General features: G+C 47.8%; 1 protein-coding gene across 10 annotated transcripts in view; it reads right to left on the reverse strand.

Moving 5' to 3' along the window:
• cox15 (cytochrome c oxidase assembly homolog 15 (yeast)) overlaps window positions 1–19,483 on the reverse strand; it is a 30,532-nt gene that overhangs the window by 3,463 nt on the left and 7,586 nt on the right. For all 10 annotated transcript variants that reach the window (XM_072479684.1, XM_072479683.1, XM_072479681.1 and 7 more), the window contains 5 exons: window positions 13,044–13,166; window positions 10,584–10,770; window positions 8,075–8,242; window positions 3,627–3,708; window positions 1,183–1,337 (listed from right to left, as the gene is read on the reverse strand). In XM_072479684.1, the coding sequence (XP_072335785.1) occupies window positions 1,183–1,337; window positions 3,627–3,708; window positions 8,075–8,242; window positions 10,584–10,770; window positions 13,044–13,166 (715 nt within the window). The remainder of the gene's footprint in view (window positions 1–1,182; window positions 1,338–3,626; window positions 3,709–8,074; window positions 8,243–10,583; window positions 10,771–13,043; window positions 13,167–19,483) is intronic.

Consider the following 19,483-nt stretch of genomic DNA (forward strand, 5'->3'; position numbering starts at 1 on the left):
TGCTACTGGTAACCGAATAGCAGAAATAATATAAATTCCTTCAACTTTACACAGTCGAATATTACTAGGAATCCAACAACTTGGCATAGTCCAGAAATATTACAAATCTTACAACTTGTCGTATTGCGCCAGGACTTTGATTCATCAACTAAGCTTCCCCCAAACTTGACGTAGTTCGGCAGGTTAAGATCCTATCAATTACAGATTCCAACACACAGCATAGACATTCCAGCCCATACAACAGAATGGCCCAGCAGATGGACTGTCTGTTCCAGCCAACTTCGAACAAAGACGACCCTTTGCAGATCCTAATTTCCAATGATGGTGCTAATGACCCAAGTATTAACGGCTCTAGCAATAGTTTCAACCAGAGGGCGAATGAGGAAGGAGCAGCGCTCCGAAAGCTAGTGACATCGAAACAAACCTGTTGGACTTTAACCTGGTGTTGTAAGACTTCTTACTGTGCTCACCCCAGTCCAACACCGGCATCTCCACATCATCTTACAATCAGTCAACCTCCCTTCGGAAGAAACTTTCCATTAGGCTCCTGATTCTGGACACATGTGAACGTTGCAAAACCTCTCTCACGCCTGCGCGTTTATGTGTGTGTAGAAATAAACTGACCATTTTTATTAAATCTTACCTCACATTTGATGTGCAAGTTATTCATAGAGGATTACAACATTCCAAAGTTAACCTCCATTTATAAAGGGGTATCAGAATTTCAAAAAATCGAATTTTTGTTTACGGACGGGTAAGGGGCGGAGAAATCAGGGCAATTTAAATTGACCCCCCTCCTAGTCACATTACAGAGCAGCATCAGAAACAAAGAGTTACTTTTGAACTGATGAGAGCATGCAAGTCAGAATTGTAATTTTTATTTTAAGAAATCTTGATTGAAATTCACGGAGAGCATTAATCGAGCCAATTTTGTCCACATGCCACTGGACAGCGATCAGGAGCAAGATCAATTGTAGCACCTTGTCCGGTCAGCCGGAGCAGGAAAAGATCCAAGAAACCGTCTGCAGAGGTGGAGATTGGATAATTGGAAAAGGCGTTGGTTTGTGCTGTCCTATCGGGATCTAATTTGTTCCGTAACAATTCCAAAATTCCAGTGGGTGGGAGTGAATCAGTATTGGAAGAATTGGATGCCAAGCTTGCATTCAGTTTAAAAATAGTTACCAGGACTCTGTGGTCAAACTGAACTGTGGTTGGATTCTCAAAGAAGTTTCTGAGAGCTGGAGAAAAGGCAAAAAGGTCGTCAGGCACCCAGCGCTCTCCCATCTTGGGGAAAGAATTGTAGACAAGCCCAGCGTCTAGTCCAGCAACAAAAGCACCTGCAGAAAGATTGACGAGGAAACACAATCAATCAGCCTACCATACACCACACCTTGCTGCCAGGCTTCAAATAAGGCTCCCATTATATTCAGCAGTTCATACCCTTGGCGTTGTTTTCAGAATTAAAAATGAATAAAGCAGTGACAATGTTAAAAGACCTCCCTCACTGCCACTCGAGAAGGCGGTGGTGAGTCACCTCCTGGACAACCGAGTGGTTTGCGAGCCCGCTTCAGAAGCCTGCTGCGGGTTGGAATCACAGACTGAGTAAAGAGGCTGATTTCCTTCCCAAAAGGACATCAGTGAACCAGATGGGCTTGAAATGAGAACGCAGCAGCTTCATCTTGGTCACCGGGTTATTGATACTAGCTTTTTATTGCAGATTTATTTTTAAAAGTTTAAAAAAAAAAAAAGAGTACCCAATTATTTTTTTTCCAATTAAGGGGCAATTTAGCGTGGCCAATCCACCTACCCTGCACATCTTTGGGTTGTGGGGGTGAAACCCACGCAGACATGGGGAGAATGTGCAAACTCCACACGGACAGTGACCCAGGGCCGGGATTCGAACCCGGGTCCTCAGCGCCGCAGTCCCAGTGCTAACCATTGCGCCACACGCCGCCGTTTATTGCAGATTTATTAATTATCCAGATTTAAATTCTCCAGCTGTCAGGGCGGGATTTGAACTCTTGTTGCTGGATCATTAACCCCAGGCCTCTGAGGATTACTAGCTCAGTAACATAACCACCACACCACCATTACATATGGGTGGCCTTGGACATCTGGAGGAAGTGGAGGTGAAAGGGATCTCCTCCTGTGGCTGTGCCACTGAGAAGGACAGTTACGGTTGTTGGGAACCCAATGGTTAAAGCCCCAGGGTATCGCGGCACAAATTCCTCAGTTCAACTATCTCCAATAACCTCCTCTCCATCATAATTTTCTGATCATTCTAATGCACAGCTCCATTGATGAAACAGAACAGCCCACAGCAACCTGGGTTTGGGCTGACAAATAGCAAGTGAACAGGCGCCGGAATGTGGCGACTAGGGGCTTTTCACAGTAACTTCATTTGAAGCCTACTTGTGACAATAAGCGATTTTCATTTCATTTCATATTTCTTCCACAGCCATTGATGAGTTTGCAATCATCACTGAGTTGCACGTCACATGGATCAAAAGTTTAACTGGAATGGTATTTTCAATACTGTTCACACAACAGCAGGTCAGAGACTGGGTACTCTGATGAGGGACTCGCCTCCTGATTCTTTCCAAGCCGCTTCACCGTTTATAAGGCTAGGGTCAGGAATGTGGCGGAAAACCCACCATTCTCCTGGCCAATTGCAGCCACACGGCTGCCATCTACGCTCACTCACTGGGAAGGACAGATTAGGTCTGGTCCAAGGGGACAGTTTGAACCGATTATCCTGGTGAGATTCAGTATTTTGAGCAGGGATTAATTGGTGGGGAGAAGAAACGGGGGGAGGGGGGGCAGGAAGTAAACTACATTAAACCACCCTTGTTCTGATACCACCAACACAAAAGTGAATTCCTTCAAAATCAAAAGTTGGGGTTCTTCATGTATTAAGTGCTTTATTGCTGCCTTGTCCTTAGTGAATATAATAAACATCAATGAAATCAAATACTCCAGTGTAATCAGTTTGCTCCGAGTACGAGAGCACGTTCCCTTGCCTGAATTGAACTGACTTTCAGTGGAAAAAACCCGATTATTTCCTGAAGTTCTCTCTGGAAAGTACGAATTCTAACTGGCCTATAGGAAGAGCAAGATACCTTTCAGCTTGAGCCTGTTCCACCCTTCGATGTGATCATGGCCGAACTGGAACTTAATCTCACCGTTGCCCCACATCCCATAATATCTTTGCTGAACAGAAATCGCAATCTCAGATCTAAAACTAAGCAATTAGCAGAAGAGAATTCCAAACTTCTACCACAGCATGTGGAAATGGTTCCTAATTCCACTCCTGAAAATTGAAGGCTCTGGCCCTCGGACCAAGACTCCCCAACCAGCAAAAATAGTTTCTCTTTATCTACCCTGCACGTCTATGAAACTTTAGGCACTGTGTGGCTTTTTAACATGTGCTTGCATTTAGTGAGTATTAGCAAACGGCCGATGCCCAGTTTAGGGACATTGCCCATTCACACAACTGCGCTTTGATCCTCCACTTTGGTTCACAGATGCAAGGGAGCCCTTCAGCCCATTTGATCTCACGTTCCCATAATGCCGACCCTACTTATTCACTTTATAGCATGAACAGTCATCAGTACAGATGGTTTTACCGGACAGTGCTGTAATGAACACCAAGCCTCCAGTTCCACGAGCAAACCGTCTCAACAGCAGCATCCGACCGGTATTGGACATCTGTGTTAACAAAGAACTTGAATTAAAAGCAATTCACCTGTAATATGTTTCAGCTAAATCCAGACACCTAAATTCATCCTGTTCTACTTGCCACTGTCACTCAGAGGCCATGGCTACGGCCCAAGAAATGGAAATGCCGCACTGGTAGAGCAGGAGATTGGGATGAACACACATTGATGGGGCAGTGTATAAGGATGCAAATGGCCCTGAGCTTTAACTGCAGAACCGTGTGTCATTTCCATTACTCATTTATTCACTAGCTTCATTCCTGACAGTCTGGTCCACAAAGACCAGTCGATAACACAAACTCGCTGCGTGTCCTGTGTGAAATGTCAGATTTCGGAAGGGTTGCGAAGGCCTTTGGTCAGTGCTGTTCGACATGTTCCGAAATCACACCTGTAGCTGGAAATAAAAGCAAATTGATGGAGACACGGATTTAAAGTTTAAATGTGGGTGTACAGCCCAAAAAATAACTAGGATATTTTCCTGCTTTTCCTCTTTCACTTTTTAAAGTTTCTGACCTAATTTCACCCGTGAACGAAATCAGTAGAATGTTTAAAGGGATTAAAACTTACTCAATTGAAAGCACACATGAAGCTGTAAGTTTGTATGTGTATATAATGTTTTTTTTAAATAAACAAATGTGTGCCCTCCCAATATGATAGAATTTAAGTACCAATGCAGTTAATACGATCACACTGTCAATCAGTCAGATAAATACTGCGGCTACCCAGAGCAGGTCAGAGGCTGGGAATCCTGCGGCGAGTAACTCACCTCCCGACTCCCCAAAGCCTGCCTGCCATCAGCAAGGCACAAGTCAGGCCTAATGGAATATATTTGCTCCACTTGCTGGATGAGTGCAGCGCCAACAACACTCAAGGGCAGACATGAATGTTGTGGCCATCACTAAGGAGAAGGTGCTGGGGAAACTGCAAGGTCTGAAGGTGGATAAAACACCGGGATCAGATGGACTACACCCCAGGATTCTGAAGGAGATAGCGGAGGAGATTGTGGAGACATTGGTTGTGATCTTTCAGGAATCACTGGAGAGGGAAGGTCTCAGAGGACTGGAAAATGGCTAATGTAACACTCCTGTTTAAGAAGGGAGGCAGAAGATGGGAAATTATAGGCCAATTAGCCTGACTTCGGACGTTGGTAAGATTTAGAGTCTATCACTAAGGATGAGATTGCGGAGTACTTGGAAGTGCATGATAAAATAAGACTGAGTCAGCACGGCTTCGCCAAGGGGAGGTCATAAGATAAGAGCCCAAGGGGCAAGGTACACGTCCTCCCCGTGTCTGCGTGGGTTTCCTCCGGGTGCTCCGGTTTCCTCCCACAGTCCAGAGATGTGCAGGTTAGGTGGATTGGCCATGATAAATTGCCCTTAGTGTCCAAAATTGCCCTTAGTGTTGGGTGGGGTTACTGGGTTATGGGGATAGGGTGGAGGTGTTGACCTTGGGTAGGGTGCTCTTTCCAAGAGCCGGTGCAGACTCGATGGGCCGAATGGCCTCCTTCTGCACTGTAAATTCAATGATAATCTATGATTAATCTAGGACAAAGGTTCGGCACAACATCGTGGGCCGAAAGGCCTGTTCTGTGCTGTATTTTTTTCTATGTTCTATGTACTGGCATGGATAGAGGATTGGCTGACTGGCAGAAGACAGGGAGTGGGGGTAAAGGGGTTGTTTCGAGGACGGCAGCCGGTGCCTAAATGTGTTCCGCAGGGGTCAGTGTTGGGACAACAACTATTCACAATATACATGATCGATCTGGAAGAAGGAACTGAGGGCGTTGTTGTGAGGTTTGCAGATGACAAAGATATGTAGAGGGACAGGTAGCAGATATGTTGAGGAAGCAGGGAGGCTACAGAAGGACTTGGACAGGCTAGGAGAGTGGGGAAAGAAGTGTCAGTTAGATTACAATGTGGAAAAGTGTGAGGTTATGCACTTTGGTGGGAAGAATAGAGGCATAGTCTATTTTCTAAATGGGGAAAAGGCTTGGGAGTCCTTGTCCACGATTCTCTTAAGGTTAATGTGCAGGTTCAGTCGGCAGTTAGGAAGGCAAATGCAGGCAGGTCGGATCGCTCTCGCCCTCGATGGGCAAACGGACCTGTTTCGCAGGATTTTTTCGGGACCTGGCGACCTGAATCGGTGGAGGGGACGAAAGGACGAGGTTTCCCCCCCGGGGTATGGACAGTTGGACCAGAAGTGGTCGAGTGGAGCGGCGAAGTTCGAAGCAGGAGCGGCGGGGACCCCAGACCGGGCGGTGAAGCATGGCGGACGGCAGGGACCAGGGAGCGGAGGCTCACTGGCCAAGGGAGCAGCAGATGGAGTTTTTTAGGAGCTGCTTCACCGAACTGAGGAGGGACACGCTGGACCTGATGAGGGCGGTGATGGATCGAATGGTCGAGGCGCAGGCGGTCCAAGAGAAGGCGCTAAGGGAGGTCGAAGTGAAGCTCTCCACCCAGGCGGACACGGTAACGGAGCTGGAGCACGAGGTGGAGGAGCTGAACTCCCGCCAGAGGAGGATGCAGGAGCAGCTTGAAGAGCTGGGGAATAGAGCCAGGAGGCAGAACCTGAGGATCGTGGGCCTCTCCGAGGGCTGTGAGGGATCGGATGCGGGCGCATACGTGAAAGGTATGCTCGGGGCGCTGATGGGACCGGAGGCCCTCCCTCGACCCCTGGAGCTGGATGGGGCGCAAGGAAACCCAGGACGGGCGACCGACCGAGGGCCTTGGTGGTTCGCTTTCACCGGCTTGCTGACAGGGATCGTGTGCTGCGATGGGCCAAGGCGGAGAGGAGCAGCAGATGGGAGAACTGCGAGGTGCGCATCTACCAGGACTTGGGAACGGAGCTGGCCAAGAGGCGTGCAGGATTCATCAAGGTAAAGGCAGCCCTCTACAAAAAGCAGGTGAGATTTGGAATGCTGTATCCTGCGAAGCTTTGGGTTACATTTAAGGAACTCCATCACTACTTCGAGATGGGCAAACAGAGCTGATAGGGGAAGTGCCTTACTAATATGTTTATTATTTCCCACTGTTCGTTTTCAATATGTTAAGGCTTTTGTATATGGCCTTTTTTCTCTGTAAATGTTACAAATCTGTTTTAAATAAAAAAATTCAACAAAAAAAAAAAAAGGAAGGCAAATGCAATGTTAACATTCATTTTGAGAGGGCTACAATACAAGAGCAGGGATGAATTGCTGAGGCTGTATAAGACTCTGGTCAGACCCCATTTGGAATATTGTGAGCAGTTTAGGACGCCGTATCTAAGGAAGGATGTGCTGGCCTTGGAAAGGGTCCAGAGGAGGTTCACGTGAATGATCTTCGGAATTAAAGACTTGTATGAGGAGTGATTGAGGACTCTGGGTCTGTACTCAATGGAGTTTAGAAGGGTGAGAGGGGATCTTATTGAAACTTACAGGACACTGCGACGCCTGGATAGAGTGGACGTGGAGAGGATGTTTCCACTAGTAGAACTAGAAACCAAGTGCACAGCCTCAGACTGAAGGGACGATCCTTTAAAACAGAGATGAGGAGGAACCTCTTCAGCCAGAGGGAGGTGAATCTGTGGAACTCTTTGCTGCAGAAGGCTGTGGAGGCCAAATCACAGAGTGTCTTTAAGACAGAGATAGACAAGTTCTTGATCAATAAGTGGATCAGGTATTACAAGGAGAATGGGGATGAGAAACATATCAGCCATGATTGATTGGCGGAGCAGATTCGATGGGCCATATAACCTAATTCTGTTCCTATATCTTCTGGTCTAAGAAGCTCAAGACCACCCAGGACAAAACAGCCATTGACAACCCATCCGCCATCTTACGCATTTCCTCCACCACCGACACAGTGACAGCACCGACGCAGTGGCAGCCGTGTGTACCATCTACAAGATGCACTGCAGCGACTCAACAAGGCTCTGTCAATAGCACCTTCTAAACCTGTGACCTCTGTCATGAATGACACAAGCAATAAATGCATGTGAACACCACTACTAGGCAAGGTCCCAGCCATGTCTCACACTTGTCCCAGCCATGTCTCATACTTACCATCCCGACTTGGAAATACATTGGCTGTTCCTTCACTATTTCTGGGCCTTCATGTTGGAACTCCCTCCCTAACAGCACTGTGGGTGTACCTTCACTACACGACTGTGGCAATTCAAGAAGATGACACCCCCACCAGCTTCAGAAGGACTTGAGGATGGACAATAAATGCTGGCCTGGCCAGTGACATCCAGACTGAATTTAAATTAATATTCTTGCCCCACTTGCTGCAAAATACTACAGCATCAGCTTTTGACCACATTTTATTTCGAATTGTAACTTGGAAAGAAGTACTGTGGGGGTTGGGATGGAAATACAGTACCTGGCTTGGGGGCAGGAGCAGAGACAGGCCAGTCCACAGACTGGCACAGTACAGTACCAGTGCGGATCCAAGATGTGCAGCCAGGCGATACTGGCTGACTCGGGGGATGTCATGCGAATCTTTCTTCTCCTCCAAACCGCTCTTCACCATGTACCAGCCCAGCAAACCCTGGAGAGAAACCACAAGGTGCGGAGATAAAACACAAACAGATCAAAGGGCTGGGAAAATGAAAACACTGTCCTAGTGGTCAGTACAGCACGGTAGCACAGTGGTTAGCACTGTTGTTTCACAGCGTCAGGGTCCCAGGTTCGATTCCTGGCGTGGGTCACTGTCTGTGCGGAATCTGCACGTTCTCCCAGTGTCTGCGTGTGTTTCCTCCGGGTGCTCCGGTTTCCTCTCTCAAGTCCCGAAAGACGTGCTGTTAGGTGAATTGGACATTCTGAATTCTCCCTCAGTGTACCCGAACAGGCGCCGGAGTGTGGCAACTAGGGGCTTTTCACAGTAACTTCATTGCAGTGTAACGCAGACACAGGGAGATCGTGTAGACTCCGCACAGAGTGTGACTCAAGCGGGAATCAAACCTGGGACCCTACCCAAGCCCATACCTCCACCCTATTCCCATACCTCCCCTCTATTCCTGTAATCTCACCCAATCTTTTTGGACATTAAGGGCAATTTAGCATGGCCAATCCACCTAACTTGCACATCTTTGGACTGTGAGAGGAAATTGGAGCACCCGGAGGAAACCCACGGAGACACGGGGAGAACGCACAGGCAGTGACCAAAGCAAGAATCGAACCTGGGAGCTGGTGCTGTGAAGCAACAGTGCTAACCACCGTGCCTTAACGAGCAGTCTATGTTCACACTCCTACATAAAAACACTTGGACGTCTAGTCATTTATAATGTCTCTGAAGTGCAGTAATCTCCCACAAGCCACGTTAATTTCAGGTACAGAAAACAAGGAAAACAGCAACAATGCAGGAACAGCGGTGGAATGCATGACCAGCTGTTTTTAATGCTGTTGCCTGACAAAGAAAGAATGTTGGTCAGGACAATGGAATGGAATTCGCTGCTCCTCTTTAAACAAAATAAATAAAAGCAGGCTGGTTTTGAGAATGTTTCTCATCCCTGGGGGGAGGGGACACACGACACCAAGGGGTGCAGTGTCAAAGTAAGGTCTCTCATTTAAAGATGCACATGAGGAGGAATGTTTTCTCTCAGAGATGTTATACTTTGGAATTCTCTCCCAGAGAATAGTGGAGCCTGATCATTTAATGTATTCAAGGCCGAGTGACACAGAATTTTGACAAACAGGAGAGTTGAAGGTTATCGGGGACAGACAGGAAAGTAGAATTGAGGCCACAGTGACATCAGCCATGGCCTTATTGAATGGGAGAGCAGACTGCATGGGCCGAATGGCCGACCCATATTTATTTTCCTCCGAGCTAGCTGGAACTCCTGTGCCAAATGTCACATTCAATAAACTGCTCTGGTTCTCTCATGGAATTATTAATAAAAAGACACTTGAATCCAGGGTACTCACTTCCAGCAAAGCGACAGCGGAGCCGGATGAAAATCGGGAGAGGGAATCCTGGTTAATTTCCCCCCTTTTAATTTGTCTACCCGTGTCAGTAGCAGCACCATCCCAGTGTTCCCCTGACACCGTCCCGATTTAGCTATCTCAGTGCAGGCCCCAGAACCGAACGTGGAACTTTCCTGCGCTGCACACACTGACGGGCAGGGCACTTATCAGCGTAATCACATGGAGGGCGCTACCTGATCACTAAGGGCGAAAAAGGAAACTCTGCCATTCTGTAACACAGACCGACTCCCCAGCTAAGATAATAATAATCTTTATTGTCACATAGGCTTACATTAACACTGCAATGAAGTTACTGTGAAAATCCCCTTGTCGCCACATTCCGCCGCCTGTTCGGGTACACTGCGGGAGAATTCAGAATGTCCAATTCACCTAACAGCACATCTTTTGGGACTTGTGGGAGGAACCTGTACACCCGGAGGAAACCCACGCAGACACGGGGAGAATGTGCAGGTTCCGCACAGACAGTGACCCAAGCCGGAAATCGAATCTGGGACCCTGGTGCTGTGAAGCAACAGGAAGCTAACCACTGTGCTACCGATCAGGTCGAACCCGCCACAACCTGAACATTAGCCCCTGAGAATACAAAGAGAAACGTATGTGGATGCAGGAAATTGAAAGTAAAAACAGAAAATGCTAGGAACTCAGTGGGTTAGTCATGGCCGGTGGAGCGAGAGAGAGAGAAAAGAAATAGAATTAACACCTCTGGCCCATAATCTGTCCCCAGAGTTCTGACAAAACGGCACAGACATGAAATACTAATGTTATTTTACTCTCCATTGATGCTGCTCGACTTGCTAAGTGTTACCAGCATTCTGCTTTTTTATCTCCTATCTCATTTGTTGATTTACCAAACTGTGTTTCTCATTCTCGTGTGACGGTAACTGGTCTCCCAGTCCTTCACCTACCTGGAAACACACAAATCCGCAGAGGCCCACCACGCGCAGTTTCAAGCTCCTCGAGAGCCAGCCCTTCCTCCAGAAGTAGATGGCAGGCAGGATGTAGGCCAGCCCCACTGCCCGACCCCACATCCGGTGGGAATACTCCATGTGCCAGATGAACTTGAACTCGTTCAAAGTCATGTCATGATTTAATCTGAGGAAAGGAACATAGATCCGGTTGAGGGTGAGGAAACATAGACCAGCGCTTGATGACCACAGATGGACTGAGTAATAATAACTGTTTGCTAATTCAGACCTCAGATAGAATGCCCAACCACCCTCCCATATCAATGCTTTGCAAGCCTCATAAGACTTCCCCCCCCCCCCCCTACTGGGGAACAGAAGGGAAGATCAAGCTCCACAACAAAGATCATGTCTCGGGCACATAATGGAACTCACTGGACAACAACCAGGCCCAAAAATTAAACTGCTAATCACTGCTCTGAACTTGGTCAAGTACAAAGCTGGGAACACAGTAATTGGCAAAAGAGCCACAGAGGACGACGTACATCGTACATGAGGAGTTAGGGTGATGTGAAAAGCATATTCAGAAAAGATGGTGGAAATAGATTCGAATTAAAAACAAATTAGATATATACTTCACAAACTAATCAGCCTCCAATGCCATTACATCACAAACGCTTGGTATAATTTTATGATACCAGACATTTATGATGTAATGGCATCTAACCACAACACGTTGGAAATTGGATTGTTTACCGAGACCCACAACAGATTTGAACCTGTATACCTGATCACTATCATTGAGTTTATAGTGCAGAAGTCGGCCATTCGGACCATCAAGTCTGCACCGGCTCTTGGAAAGAGCACCCTACCCAAGCCCACACCTCCACCAGATCCTAGTAACCCCACCAAACCTTTTTGGACTCTAAGGGCAATTTAGCATGGCCAATCCACCTAACCTGCACATCTTTGGACTGTGGGAGGAAACCGGAGCACCTGGACGAAATCCACGCAGACATGGGGAGAAAGTGCAAACTCCACACAGATAGTGACCCAAGCCGGGAATCGAACCTGGGACCCTGGAGCTGTGAAGCAATTGTGCTAACCACTGTGCGGCCGTGCTGGCTTCACGATTGGTCCCCGTTCATTGCCTGCAAAAATTTGGACCTTCACGTTTATTGTCATGCAAAAGAACATCTAAGCACTGTAATTGTGAATGAATGAACTTGGTGCCGAGGGAGCAGAGTTAGATGCATAGCCATGGCAAGCTTCTGCAAGCTGACAGTTAGGCACTGACTCTTCAGGCACCTTCATTCATGACCATCCAAGGCCAACGCAGGGAATGTTTCACCCGATCAGGGCCTACAGGGATCGGTGTGAAATCAAAGCTGTACTCTCGCAACCCAGATCTGAGCAGGCAAGGATACCGTGGGAATAAAAACTGCACACAATGCCACTCAGAGGCAACAGACATGACTGCTGTGGGGAAGCAAAACATCATACTGGCAATAAATAATAAGACCTGGAGTACGGTTTAACAGGGGATGGAGGAAGCCCATTTTGGGTGCGTTTAGTGGGGCGATCAACTGGGGCTCTGCTTTTTTTCCTGGCCTCAGCAAGGAACGCCCCACCGAGGCCGCACTTTTCTTCATTTCATGCAGCTTGTCACTACAGGAGATCAGGGTGCCATTTTTAAATGGCATCCCAATCTGTCGATCCCCCACTGTGGCCTCCAGACCCCCAACTTACTTGTTAGGGGGTCCTCGAGCCCCTCATCATCCCACTCTTACGGGCAGGGCATCCCCAGACCTGATCCTTGGCACGGGCTACCCGCCACCTGGACGTTTGTGTGGACCAGCGTGAAACGGAGCCACAGCGAGGTCTCCTAGGCACGAGCGTTCGATCCCGCCTCGGGAGACATATTTAAGTGAGGCTAACTGCTCACTTAAGTATGAAAATCTGGATCCTGCCCAGTGAGGGCACTGACACTCCCTCGTCACTGCATAGGGGGTGTCAGCTTGGAATATGCAGCACTCCCTCGTTACTGCATACGGGGTGTCAGCTTGGAATATGCAGCACTCCCTCGTTACTGCATAGGGGGTGTCAGCTTGGAATATGCAGCACTCCCTCGTTACTGCATAGGGGGTGTCAGCTTGGAATATGCAGCACTCTCTCGTTACTGCATAGGGGGTGTCAGCTTGGAATATGCAGCACTCCCTCGTTACTGCATAGGGGGTGTCAGCTTGGAATATGCAGCACTCCCTCGTTACTGCATAGGGGGTGTCAGCTTGGAATATGTGCTCGAATTCCTGCAGTGGTGAATGGACCCACAACCTTCGGATTCAGAGGCAAGCTTTTCAGAGAGGAACACCTTTGAGACTGTGACAGGGCCCCTGCATTAATTTACAAAGCACTGTAGACAAACATGTCGAATGATAGGGCGGTGCTACCATGGCAACTTACATCTTAAATTCTGGGAACTGCTGGTACTTCTGAAACTCGGCTTCCCACTCTGCCCGAGAGCTTGGAGGCTTCATCTCCTTGATGAGGTGCCAGTCCACCATCGATAAGCCAGACTCGGTCAGCCTGTGGAAAAAGAAGGTAGGCTCTTGCAGCGCTCAGTAAACATATCATCACCACATCCTCCTCAGATACTGGTAATACAAGCTTTAATCAGCACATAATTGGAAAACAACCATATTTAAAATCAACACTTTGCCATGTAATGATCGTCACCATTCGCTTCAAATTAGTCCCAACGTATCCAGCGGAACTACACCCAGTGCCATCCCACTCAAAGTTCCTGCCAAATCCTGCTTTGGAAGTGCTGAATCTGCGGTTGAACGGTTTGGGTTTCTCACATTGAAGATTGCACACGCAACTGAAATCAGACATGTGAATGATTTGCCAACCTGAATGCTGCTCAGCCACTGATGCAGAAAGTTAAAATACTTGTCTTGTTTCAGCGGCCCGATGTTTAATATTTTTAATCTGTTGATGGGATGCAGGCATCGCTGGCTCGGCCAGCATTTGTTGCTCATTCTTAATTGCCATTGAGATGGTTGTGGTGAGCAATGCCAGGTGGCACTGCCAAGGTGCCCAGGTGGCACCAGCAATGCCAGGGCACTACCCTGACCAAAGGGTTGGAGCTGGGGCCTCTGAACCCCTGGGAGACCCTCATGAGTGCCGTTCCGTCTGGTCTCCGTTTGTGGCGACCAGTGCTGAACGGCGCTCGCCCGAGGACTGAGGCGAAGGGGATGAATCCCAAAGTCTCGGGTACCTCGGGAATCTGCACATTAGAGTCAGATTATCTGTCTCGCTCTAATATGCAGATTTGCCAGAGTTATATGTCCACAATGGGAGGGATTTACAGCGCAATGTCTCGTGAGATCGTGTTGGATGTCGCGAGGCGCTGTGAGCCGGGTAGATCCCGGGAGCGGGGTGTCCTGGCTTCTATTGGCCAGACTGCGGCGAGCTGCTTTTCCGGCGCAAGGTGCCCATCAGATCGCGCCCCTATCTGTTTGTTCTTTGTTTATGTGATGCGCACACTGGGATATGTTTTATGGACAATTATACTTCCAGAGTACAATTGTGTGTCAACCGGTCCTTCCAGCTTGTTATAAAAAATAAGTTTTGTAATAAATCAACCAATTTTATTCACCCTACATGATATCAAGAAATGGCTGATGGAACTGGATACTGCAAAGGCTCTGGGCTCTGACAATATCCCGGCAATAGTACTGAAGACCTGTGCTCCAGAACTTGCTGCATCCCTAGCCAAGCTGATCCAGTACAGCTACAACACTGGCATCAACCCGGCAATGTGGAAAATTGCCCAGGTGTGTCCCATACACAAGAAACAGGACAAATTCAACCCAGACAATTACCGCCCTATACGTCTGCTCTCCATCATCAGCAAATTGACAGAAGGAGTCATCAGCAGTGCTATCAAAAGGCACTTACTCAGCATTAATCTGCTCATGGACACTCAATTTGGGTTCTGCCAGATTCACTCAGCTCCTGACCTCATTACACCCTGGGTTCAAACATGGACAAAAGAGCTGAATGCCAGAGGTGAGGTGATAGTGACTGTCCTTGACATCAAGATAGCATTTGACCGAGTGTGGCATCAAGGAGCCCTCGCTAAACTGGAGTCCATGGAAATCGGGGGGAAACTCTCCGCTGGTTGGAGTCCTACCTGGCACAAAGGAAGGTGGTTGTGATGGTTGGAAGTCAATCTTCTCAACTCCAGGACAACACTGCAGTACTTCCTCGGGGTGGTGTCCTCGACCCAGCCATCTTCAGCTGCTTCCAACATAAGGTCAGAAACGGGGATGGTTGCGGATGACTGCACAATGTTCAGCATCATTCGTGACTCCTCAGATAATGAAGCAGTCCGTGTCCAAATGCAGCAAAATCTGGACACTATCCAGGCCTGGGCTGACAAGTGGCATTTTATATTCGCGCCACACAAGTGCCAGGCAATGGCCATATCCTACAAGAGAAGATCTAACCATCGCTCCATAACATTCAATGGCATTACCATCGCTGAATCTCCCACAATCAACATGCTGAGGGTTACCATTGATCAGAGACTGAACTGGACTAGCCATATTAACACTGTGGCTACCAGGGCAGGTTAAAGACTCGGAATCCTAAGGCGAGTAACTCACCTCCTGACACCCCAAACCTGTCCACCACCTACAAGGGTCAAGTCAGGAATGTGATGGAATACTCTCCACTTGCCTGGATGAGAGCAGCTCCAACAACACTCAAGAAGCTCAATACCATCCAGGACAAAGCAGCCCCGCTTGATTGCTCCCCCTTCCACAAACATTCATACCCTCCACTACCGGCAAACAGTGGCAACCGTGTGTACCATCTACAAGATGCACTGCAGTAACTCACCAAGGTTCCTTAGGCAGCACCTTCCAAACCCACAATCACTACCATCTAGAAGGACAAGGGCAGCAGATACCTGGGAACCCCACCACCTGGAGGTTCCCCTCCAAGTCACTCACCATCCTGACTTGGAAATATATTGCTGTTCCTTCACTGTCGCTGGGGCAAAATCCTGGAATTCCTTAGCAGCACTGGTGGGTATACCTACACCTCAGGGACTACAGCGGTTCAAGGCGGCAATTCACCACCATCTTCTGAAGGGCAACTAGGGATGGTCAATAAATGCTGGCCTAACCAGCGATGCCCACATCCTGTCAATGATTTTTTTTTAAAAAATCAGTCATTCTGAGTTTACTGAAAGAAGCCTGGTTAAAAGAATAATTTATTCTGGGTCTAACAGTATCAAAGGTTAATAATTAGCCATTTTGGTGTGCAAGGTAAACTTTTAAACTAATGGTGCGACCTGCTGAGTAGTCGGGACTAGATAAACCGTGCACTCCTCCCATCCCAGTTGTGATGATTGAGATACACAAGGTATCACAATGGTGTGGGACAGGGTGGATGGATTGGAGTATCTTTTCCTATCTTTCATTGTTCGTATTGCATCAGCCCAATTGGCAAATAAGCAAGAATAATTTTCCACACGAGTTGGGACAGGAAAAGCAACAAGAGAGAACACAGCAATCTTTTTAAGTTCACTGGCTCAGTGAAGGTTAATTGTGTGGCCCAGATTAATACTGAGCGAGGGAGAATCCAGAGGCCATTCTGACTGGTGCTGAATGGGTTCATCTTAAACTGAAGTAACATTCCGTGCATGACAAGGAGCCAAGCTGAGAAATTCCCACAGAGTGGTTCACGCGTGCAAAGAGGCCACTGGGAGAAGAGTTTGGAATGAGAACACATTTTGAGGGGCAGCTTCTTTCCCCAGTTGCAACATATGGACTCTGCGGCTCTGTCACTGGAAAATCCCAGGCGGAGGCCAAATACTTCCTAAATTCTGGTGACCGATCAGAGGGAATAAATTTGAATGACCATTTAGCTCCACCTAGCTGTGGATTATGGTATTTGCCCAGATATAGATTTGGGAGTTTGCTTGACAGCTGGTTCATGACGAGGAGCGACGCTAACAGGGTTTAATTCCCACACCTAGGTTATTCATTAAGGCTCCGCCTTCTCAACCTTGCCCCCTGCCTGAGGTGTGGTGACTGTCAGGTTAAATCACCACCAGTCAGCTCTCTCTCAAAGGGGACGCAAGGACCCTACAAAAGGACGTAGATCGGCTGAGTGAATGGGCAAAAATCTGGCAAATGGAGTATTATGTGGGCAAATGTGAAATTCCCCAGTTTGGCAGGAAGAATAAAAAAACATATTATCTAAATGGTGGGAATCTAGAATCCTGCTTAAAAATAAGGAGTTGCTCTTTTAAGACAGCGATGAGGAGCAATTGTTTTCTCTGAGGGCGGTGAATATCTGGAACTCTCTTCAACAAAACGCAGTGGAAGCAATGACTTTGAATATTTTTAAGCCAGAGCTAAATAGATACTTTTTTTCGAATAAACATTTTGAGGTATTTTTGGTTTTACAACAACGACAAAATAAACAATATACATCAGTCTATAAACATATTCCAAAAAGCCTGCTTCCTCCCTTACAGGTCCCACCTTTATTAACCCCCTACTCTAATCTAAACTAACCCCCCCCCCCCTTCTGCTGACGTTTAATTTTCTGCAAAGAAGTCGACGAACGGTTGCCACTTCCGGGCGAACCCTAGCTTTGACCCTCTCAAGGCGAACTTGATTTTCTCCAAGCAGAGAAAGCTAGCCATGTCAGATAGCCAGGCCTCCGACCTCGGTGGCTTTGAGTCCCTCCAAGCTAATAATATCCGCCTCCGGGCCACCAGGGAAGCAAAGGCCAGAACATCTGCCTCTTTCTCCTCCTGGAGCCCGGTAAACAACCTTGAACTGTTTACCTTGAGCTGAGCCTGGAGCATGTTGTGGACGCATTGACTCTACTCAATGCCTCTGCCCAGAAACTATCCTCGATCTCTCCTCCTAGCTCCTCCTCCCACTTGCGCGTCAGCTCCTCAATCTGCGTGGCCTCTGACCCCATGAGCTCCTTATACATGTCAGAGATCTTCCCTTCTCCCACCCACGCTCTGGAAACTACCCTGTCCTGAATCTCCCTGGTGGTAGGAGCGGGAAGGTTGAGACCTGTCTACGTAGGAAGTCCCGCACCTGCAGATACCTAAATTTGTTTCCCCTTGCCAATCCAAATTTCTCTTCCAGCTCCCTCAAGCTAGGAAAGCTCCCCTCTATAAACATATCCCCCATCCTCTTAATTCCTGCCCTCTGCCATCTCCGAAACCCCCCGTCCATCCTTCCCGGGGCAAACCGATGGTTGTTACAGATTGGAGACCAGACCGATGCATCCTCCGCTCCCACATGCTTTCTCCATTGCCCCCAGACTCTCAGGGCTGCCACCACCACGGGGCTGGTGGAGTATCGTGCCGGCGGGAACGGCAGAGATGCCGTTATCAACGCCCCCAAGCTGGTGCCCTAAATTCTGGTGACCGATCGGAGGGAATAAATTTGAATGACCATTTAGCTCCACCTAGCTGTGGATTATGGTATTTGCCCAGATATAGATTTGGGAGTTCGCTTGACAGCTGGTTCATGAGGAGGAGCAACGCTAACAGGGTTTAATTCCCACACCTAGGTTATTCATTAAGGCTCCACCTTCTCAACCTTGCCCCCTGCCTGAGGTGTGGTGACTGTCAGGTTAAATCACCACCAGTCAGCTCTCTCTCAAAGGGGAGAGCAGCATTTGGTCCTTTGGGACTGTGACATTTATTCGCACCTCATCCACCATGTTAAGCATTCAGTCCCACTGACACACAGTGGCAGCAGTGTACACCATCTACAAGATACACTGCAGCAACTTACCAAGGTTCCTTCGATGGCATCTCCCAAACCTGTGATCTCTACCATCTCATAAGGGCAAGGGGCAGCAGATGCTTGGGTACACCACCATCTGCAAGTTCCCCTCCAAGCCAGAACCACCCTGACTTGGAAATACATTGTCGTTTCTTTACTCCCTCCCTAGCAGCGCTGTGGGCATACCTACACCACATGGACTGCAGCGCAAGGCTGAAGATCGAGGGGTTGAATGGCCTATTCCTGCGACAAATTCGCAACACGACTCACCACCACCTTTTCGAAGACAAAGAGATGGACAAAAAATGACCTTGCCAGACATTCCCACCGGCCATAAATAAATACAACAAATATGACTCGCGCTGGGACTGATTGCAGAGTCAACGTGGTTTTGCGAAAGGGAAATCACATTTATTGGTTATGTGCTACGGATATAGGGGAACCAGTGGATGCTGCTCTCCCCTTTGAGAGAGAGCTCACTGGTGGTGATTTAACCTGACAGTCACCACACCTCAGATAGATTTCCAGATGGTATTTTATTAGGTGCCACATCAAAGGTTATTGGATAAAATAAAAGCTCATGATTTAGGGGATAACATATTGGCATGGATAGAAGATTAGCTAGCTAACAGGAAAAAAGAGTTGGCATAAATGTATTGTTCTAATTAGCAGGATGTGACTAGTGGTGTGCCACAGGCATCAGTGCTGGGGCCCTTACTTTTTAAAATTGATATAAATGACTTAGACAAAGGGACTGAATGTAGTTGCTAAATTTGCTGATGACACAGGTAGGTAGCAAAGTAAATTGGCACGAGGACGCAAGGACCCTACAAAAGGACGTAGATCGGCTAAGTGAATGGGCAAAAATCTGGCAAATGGAGTATTATGTGGGCAAATGTGAAATTCCCCAGTTTGGCAGGAAGAATAAAAAAAACATATTATCTAAATGGTGGGAATCTAGAATCCTGCTTAAAAATAAGGAGTTGCTCTTTTAAGACAGCGATGAGGAGCAATTGTTTTCTCTGAGGGCGGTGAATATCTGGAACTCTCTTCAACAAAACGCAGTGG

Source organism: Scyliorhinus torazame, chromosome 16 (genome assembly GCF_047496885.1).
Source record: "Scyliorhinus torazame isolate Kashiwa2021f chromosome 16, sScyTor2.1, whole genome shotgun sequence".
Lineage (NCBI taxonomy): Eukaryota > Metazoa > Chordata > Chondrichthyes > Carcharhiniformes > Scyliorhinidae > Scyliorhinus > Scyliorhinus torazame.